This window comes from Entelurus aequoreus, linkage group LG04, assembly GCF_033978785.1.
Source record: "Entelurus aequoreus isolate RoL-2023_Sb linkage group LG04, RoL_Eaeq_v1.1, whole genome shotgun sequence".
Taxonomy (NCBI): domain Eukaryota; kingdom Metazoa; phylum Chordata; class Actinopteri; order Syngnathiformes; family Syngnathidae; genus Entelurus; species Entelurus aequoreus.
The window spans coordinates 32,777,511-32,785,554 of record NC_084734.1 but is presented as its reverse complement, the minus strand read 5'-3'; the positions used below and the strand labels follow the sequence as shown (position 1 = coordinate 32,785,554).

The 8,044-nt window shown below is 48.0% G+C and overlaps 1 protein-coding gene across 1 annotated transcript; it reads right to left on the bottom strand.

Annotated features, from left to right (window-relative positions):
• Positions 1–413: 413 nt before the first annotated feature.
• LOC133649185 (uncharacterized) lies at positions 414–6,723 on the bottom strand. The gene is made up of 5 exons (XM_062046019.1): positions 6,585–6,723; positions 3,425–6,333; positions 1,209–3,351; positions 758–1,154; positions 414–707 (listed from the first exon to the last, which is right to left on the bottom strand). Exons 2-5 carry the CDS (start codon positions 6,153–6,155, stop codon positions 414–416), a joined length of 5,565 nt encoding a protein of 1,854 aa, XP_061902003.1. The 5' UTR covers positions 6,156–6,333; positions 6,585–6,723.
• Between the last annotated feature and the right edge of the window lie 1,321 nt (positions 6,724–8,044).

Below are 8,044 nucleotides of genomic sequence, written 5' to 3'. Positions count from 1 at the left end.
CAAAGTGAATGCGCAAATAAACATTCTTAATAGAGCATATATGATTTAACTTACAGTTTATGCCTTTAACAAGCGCAAAAGTAGAGGAAGAAGACACACTCGACGCAGGAGCGACATGTTTATGGACTCTGCTGCACTTCTTAACTTCTGCTCAACGCACTTCCTGGTTCCAACATGCGCCACTAGATGGCAGTGTAAGATCAACCACAAACTCACAATCACTAGATTCTCTTACAGGAACATTAACCAGATAAGCTGTAGACTGAAGAAGCTTAGCTCTGTAAGAAAATAAACCTCCAGAAAAGGAGTAAAATAATAACACAAGACTGAGGGACAGAATACTCCCCGTCTGACATCAACAGGATGTCATACTAACCCACACCCACTGTTTTTCAAAGGATATGAGGGGTCCTTTATGTGTGGTTCCTCGGAACCAGCAGGATGACCTCACTGATAGGTCTCAAGTACAGTCTCTGTTCACCGTTGCGGGTTATCTTGACTTGGATCTTCCTGACCCTTTCATCCTGACTGGGAAAGGTCTTTGCAACAACACCAAGGGGCCAGTCGTTCCTGTGCTCTTGCCCATCTTTTAGCAGGATGACATCTCCTTCTTGTAGGTTGGGTTTAGGTGTTCTCCATTTGCGACGAGGTTGCAGGTCACTGAGGAATTCTCTCTTCCATCGTCCCCAGAAGAGATTGGCCAGATACTGTACACGTCTCCATTGTGCTCTGAACAGGTCACGGTCATCAAAGTGACCTGGGATGACTGAGGGGTGGCTGCCTTTTGCGTGAGAAGCATGGCAGGAGTGAGAATCTCAGGATGCTCTGGGTCAGTGGAAACTGCTGTAAGCGGCCTTGCATTAACAATAGCAGTCACTTCCGACATGAACGTCACCAGTACTTCATGTGTGAGCTTGGCCTTTCCGTGCTGCAGCAGCATTGCGTCCAGAATCCGTCGACTGACGCCGATCATGCGCTCCCATGATCCAGCCATGTGGGAAGCGTGTGGGGGATTAAAATGCCACTCACAACCACTGTTTCCAAGATAGGTGTTGATTTTGTCATTGTGACAGCCCTTTTTGTCAATGTGAAGTTCTCTGCAAGCACTCACAAAGTTTGTGCCACAGTCTGATCTGAGCAGCTTGGCAGCGCCTCTGATGGCGAAGAAGCGTCACAGCGCATTAATGAATGACGAAGTGTCCATTGACTCTATCACTTCAATGTGGATGGCCCGAGTACTCATGCAGGTGAAGATTACCGCCCATCTCTTTGCTTCTGCCTGACCTGCACGTGTTTTCCTGACTGTGACGGGCCAAGGGCCAAAAACATCTAGGCCAACACCTGTAAAAGGAGGGTCTGTGCACATTCTGTCTTCTGGTAGGTCTGACATGATCTGTTCTTGTTGTTTGCCTCTCAATCTGCGACATGTAACACAGTTAAAAACAACACTGCTGACTGCTCTTTTCCCGCCCACTATCCAGAAACCAGCAGCTCTGATAGCACCTTCGGAGAAGTGTCTGCCCTGGTGGCGTACTTGTGAATGAAATTGTCTGATTATGAGCTGAGTGACGTGGTGTTTACTGGGGAGGAGTATAGGGTGTGTTTCGTCTGCTGTGAGTTGAGCCTTAGTCAGCCGACCTCCAACTCGTAAGACCATGTTACTGTCCATTACTGGGTTCAGTTTGCTAAGTGGGCTTTTCTTGGAGACAGACTCACCACGTTCCACGTGCCTGATGTCATCTGCGTACACCTCACTTTGCACTGCACGAATGATGATGGCTTTAGCCTGCTGGAGCTGGTCTTCAGTAATGTTCTTGTCACACTTGTGCCATCCATGGCATCTGCTCTCAGATGCAGCCTTAAAACATGTGACGATGTGGCGTAGCCTGGCGATAGTCTTTAACAGGCGGGTCCAGCTGGAGAATCTTTCGAACCTTGCTGCCCAGAGAGTGCTTTTAGAGAGGGAGGTAGCACAGGATACAACCTCTGGACGCAGCTCAGTGTCATGTTCGGGGTTAATGAGGTCAAAGGGCATTTCCTGTGTTTGACCTAGGCCTGAGTCAGTGAGGAAGGGAGGGCCACTGAGCCATGTAGAGTGGGAAAGATGTTCAGCAGGCAGTCCACGTGTGGCATGGTCAGCTGGGTTTAAATGTGTGGGCACATAACGCCATTGGTGAGCCTGAGTGGAGCGCCTGATGCGTTCAACGCGGTTATGTACATACACATAAAAGCGTCTCTTGTCATTGAAAATGTAGCCGAGTACTACTTTAGAATCTGTGTAGAAGCTGACTTCATCAAACGTAAAGTCGAGCTCTTCTTGGACCATGTCTGCTACTTCGACAGCCAGCACTGCGGCACACAGCTCTAATCTGGGAATGGTGATGTCTGGTTTTGGAGCTAGCCTGGCTTTGCCGAGGAGAAAGCCCCCGTCACTGTGTCCATCAGCAGTGGTGAGTTTCAAGTAGGCGACAGCTCCGACTGCTTTTGTGGATGCATCACAAAACACATGTATATCCTTTCTCTGTGCTTTGGACAGTGAAATGGACGTATACATACGTGAGATCTTGAGCTGTTCCAAGTGCTGTAGAGCGTCTTTCCATCTCTGCCACTTGTCTTGTTGCTCCTTAGGTAGAGGAGTATCCCATTCACTGATGTTTTTGGAGATCTCTCTCAGGATGGAGCGTCCTTCAATGCTCACTGGCGCAGCGAACCCAAGCGGGTCATACAAACTGTTGATGACTGATAACACACCACGCTTGGTGAAGGGCTTGTCAGTGATCTCTACTCGAAACGACAACTGGTCAGTGGACAAGTTCCAGCCCAGTCCGAGGCTGTATTGCATGGGTGGTGCATCCTGTCCGAGCTCAAGACCCTGCAGACCTGTAGCGAGATCTTCTCCTGGGAATGTGCTGGTGACAACAGGACTGTTAGATGAAATCTTGTGGAGACGGATGTTCGATTGAGCTAGCATTTTCTGTGCTCTGGTGAGGATGTCGATTGCCTCGTCCTCAGAGGCGAATGACTTTAGCCCGTCGTCTACATAAAAATGGTGCTCAATGAATTTCCTCACCTCGCTGCCGTACTCACTCTCTCCCTCCACAGCAGTTCTCTTGAGTCCATAGATGGCGACTGAGGGAGATGGACAGTTTCCAAACACGTGAACTGTCATCCGAAACTCGTCCACTTCTCCATCCAGGTCGTGGTCGCGGAACCAGAGAAAGCGCAGGTAATCACGATGGTCTTCCCTGACCATAAAGTTGTGAAACATCTGCTCCACATCAGCCATCACAGCATATGGTTCACCTCTGAAACGGAGAAGCACACCTACAAGGCCGTTGTTAAGATCTGGGCCTTTGAGCAGCACTTGATTAAGCGATACATTCTCACACTGGGCACTTGAATCGAAAACGATTCTGATTTTTACCTGGCTTTTGTGGGTGGTAAATGCCAAAGCTTGGGAGATACCAACATTCTTGGTGGGGTTTAAGAAGAGGGGCCTTTTCTGCGTGTCCTTTGTTGAATGTCTTCTTCATAAACTCCACGAAATGCCCTTTCATTTCCGGCTTTCTCTTTAGTGTCTTGCGTAGAGACATGAGGCGGGTGAGTGCCTGCTCTCTATTGTTAGGCAAGCGGAGTCGGGGATGACGGAACGGGAGGGGAGCGACCCAGTTATTAGCCTCATCTTTAACAAACCCATGGTGCATAACATTCAGGAACGACTCATCTTCTGTAGAGAGTGCCAGTTTGTCATCATCTGCTGTTTGCTTAAAGATGTGTTTGCTCAGCTCATCTTTGGGTTGCATGTTCTCAAACAGGGGATTTTCTTCTGTGAACTTTACCTTTGTGTAGATTCTGTTTTCACAGGGAGAGAGGAAACTGGGGCGGCCGTTATCAAGTAAGTTTGTCTTGTAGGAGTTCACCGTGGGTCTGTGAGCTCCTGAGAGGCAGACATCTCCAATAATTACCCACCCGAGATCAAGCTGTTGGGCGTAAGGAGCTTCGTTTGGGCCGTTTATCTGGCGGCGGACCTTGTGAGCCTGAATCACATCTCTGCCCAGCAGGAGAAGAATGTCAGCTGATGGATCAAGTGGCGGTATTTGTGTGGCTACTTGAGAGAGGTGAGGATGTGCTGCAGCAGCTTCAGGAGTGGGTATCTCACTTCTGTTGTCTGGGATCTGGTTACACTCAGTGAGTATGGGTAGTGTTATTGACACTTTTCCATTTATGCCCTCGATGACAAAGCCATGAGCTCTTCGCCCTTGTGTGTTTACTGTTCCTGAGCACGTTTTCATTGTGTAAGGGAGGGCCTCACCATGCAGGTTGAACATGTCAAAAAAGCGGGACCGAGCTAATGACACATTACTCTGATCATCTAAGATCGCGTACGTTTTTCTTTTTTCATTGGGGGCTGAGCAGGGGTACACATTCACCAGGCAAATTTTAGAACAGGACTTTCCCTGTAGTCCCTGTCCACATACCTCAGTGCAGCTAGATGTGGTCACTGTGGGGCTTTGGGTATCCGGCTCCCCGCCATGGGCCAATGGTGGGATGCCAGGGCCTGTATCTGTCCATGGGGGTGGCCCAGCATGCATGGCAGAGGTGTGTGAATCACTGTTGCACTCCACACAGTGAATGGTAGCTCTACAGTCTTTAGCTCTGTGCTCTGTTGATGAGAGACACTTGTAGCAGATTGACAGCTCCTTAAGCAAACTTCTCCTCTCATCCAATGCCTTCATTCTGAATCCTCTACATTTGGTGAGAGAATGTGGTTTCTTGTGCACTGGACACTGTTTATTGGGGTCAAGAGGGGCAGCTTTTGGTTCATTGTTAGCCGCACCGACCTGTGTTTTGTTTGTTGTGACTGGGACTTTGAAGCGTGTCTGTCTCACTAGTGTCCTTTCTGCTTTCATGTGTGTAGAGCCGCAGCTTTGCAGGATGAAGCTGGGGTCTGTTCTCATTTCTGCGTGGTTGTTGACAAACTGGACAAAATAGGAGAAAGGTGGGTAGTGAGCTTTGTGATCTTTTTTATATCTTGACCCTTCTCTGACCCACGCCTCCTGCAGGCCGCCAGGGAGCTTTTCCACAATTGGGTTTATTCCTCTTGAGGTGTCGAGAAAGCTGAGGCCTGGCAGATACCCTTCATCTTTCGCCGCCTCGAGCTCTTGGAGAAGGTCTGCAAGCTCCTGCAGGAGGTGACTTTCTTTATGGCCAACTTTGGGAAAACTTTCAAGGCGATTAAACAGTGAAGCCTCGATCGCTTCTGGTGAGCCATAATTTCTGTCGAGCCTTTGCCATAAACGTTCAAGACCTGCTTCTGGGTTGCTAACGAGAACGGCTCTGATCCTCAGAGCATGCTGGAGGGACTCACCGCTCAGCCATTTAGTCAGTAGATCAAGCTCTTCGCAGCATTTCAAGTTCAAATCCCCAGTGGCGTTGTGAAACATAGATTTCCATGCTACATAGGTCTCTGGCTTGTTATCAAAGACTGTGAGTCCTGCTGTCAGTAGATCACGACGTGAGAGGAGCACAGCGAGGTCTGATACATTAGTTTGTTGGCGCAAAGATGGAGATGGGACGTTATATGCTTCAGTGTAGTTGGGGGAATGAAATGGCGGTGGCTCGGGTTGTCTGATAGGTCGATAGCTGGGGGTGTACTCACATGCATGTGTCATAGCTGTTGGTCGGCTTGGCTCGACATTGTTGGTGTTGTTTATGTCCCACTTTTGTTCTATATCAGGCTTTGTCTCATCTTCCACATTAGCATCATTGTGAAAGTGAGTGTTTACATATTCTTGAGTGCGGCCGGCAGCCATGGCTGTTGTAGTGGGAATATCTGGCGGCTCTTCCAGCTCTGTTTGGTCCAAAACTGCAGCCTCAAGGACCCTTGCTGCTGCGAGCGCTGCTTTAGCCTCTCCCTCTTGCTTCAGGGCGTTCATAGTAGCTACCAGCCGAGTTTTTTCCATTTCGATGCGTGCCCGTTCGACCTCCATGTCTATTTGGCGCTTGGCGTACTCTGCTCTGGTGCTGGCGGCTTCAGCGTTGGCTCGTGCTTTTGCTGCAGCAAGGCTGACTGATGACCAGCGTGATGAAGTCGAGCTGCACTTTGATCTGACTTCTAGCTGGGAGAGCGGAGGGGTGTCTCCGTGGTTAGACATGTCTGCTGACTGGCGTGGAGAGTCTCAGGCCCCCGACGATGCACTTGATGTGTAGTTAAACTTTTTACTCTTCTGCCTTCAGCTAAGGGCTTTAACTTATGCAGCGAGCTAAACATATGGCTTCAGTAACCACTCGTGAAGCAGTCTTGAGTTTACTGATCCATTTTACTTTGTAAAACTGTGACAGAGAAACAGAATAAACAACATCAGTTTCTGTGTAAAAAACATACATTCACACTTATTTCTGTGTGCAAAATAACCAACTAGAGGTCTTAACATTAACAATACATAGTATTTTGACTAGCAACAACAATGCTAAATGATAACATCAGCTTTAGAGAGTGAATAGCGTAGCGCCTTGAATAACACGAAGCGCAAAGTGAATGCGCAAATAAACATTCTTAATAGAGCATATATGATTTAACTTACAGTTTATGCCTTTAACAAGCGCAAAAGTAGAGGAAGAAGACACACTCGACGCAGGAGCGACATGTTTATGGACTCTGCTGCACTTCTTAACTTCTGCTCAACGCACTTCCTGGTTCCAACATGCGCCACTAGATGGCAGTGTAAGATCAACCACAAACTCACAATCACTAGATTCTCTTACAGGAACATTAACCAGATAAGCTGTAGACTGAAGAAGCTTAGCTCTGTAAGAAAATAAACCTCCAGAAAAGGAGTAAAATAATAACACAAGACTGAGGGACAGAATACATTAGATACCTTTTTACCTGCACGCTGCCTCCCGCTGATTCCGACATCTACAAAGCAATTAGCTACCGGCTGCCCCCTACTGATATGGAAGAGTATTACACGGTTACTCTGCCGAGCTCTAGACAGCACCGACACTCAACAACAACACATAATTTGCAGACTATAATTACTGGTTTGCAAAAAATATTTTTAACCCAAATAGGTGAAATTAGATTATCTCCCACGGCACACCAGACTGTATCTTACGCACAGTTGTTGAAAAACACTGGTGTAGACAATGTTCATAGTTTAAGTGAAGAATGCTGGACTTATGATCCACAGGCACTCATCGAGGGCGGACGCTCCCCTTTCCTCTCCTTTATCTCTCCTGCTTGCTTCTTTGTCTTGGCATGTCTTAACTTTCTTGTTGCCTCTTTTTGCATTGTTCTCCAAAACTGAAGATTGGAACTATTTAACTGGCCTCAACGAAATTGACAAGACCTTGGGTTTGGGGGAACCTGCTTGTCGTGACGGAGCGGTTGTTGCTGGACACACGACTGACTCTTGGGAGAAGAAGGAGTGCCGCGTGCCTGGCGACCCATTCAGTGGAGGACGTGAAGATATCCACCTATTCGGAATGATGACAACAGGACATCTGCTGATTGAAGTAAGCGTTGCTCTGGTTTGTCGACAAATTGGAAGTTGCTGGCAGTCTTCAAAGTACCCCAAAGCTGCCACAAATGATTGGAGGATGCGGGAAGAACTGTAGACACTTGTGATTTGGATAACATCGGACTGTCTGCCCTGCAGGATGAATTTGAGGACCAGTCATAGACAATTTAGAGTGAAAAGCAAATTTTATTTTCACTTGCATACAAAACATTCTAATTTGGATTGTTTCCCTGGCTTCAAGACTCTCCCCAAGGATAGTGCGGCGAAGAAGCAACAAACTCCCTTCTTGTCTCTCATGGACACACACCTGTTGTTGTTGACTTTGGACTGACTATCGGCCGCACGACATCAAGGCCGCACGACATCAAGGCCGCGGAACAGAGACACGCGGCATGCTTACACACACACATGCATCTACAAAAATATTCGCCACACACACATACCCCAACCCCCATCCAACGCCCTTGACGCGAATCCCATAGGGGTGATGGACGGATGGGCAGCGCCTGAAGAGCTGCAGC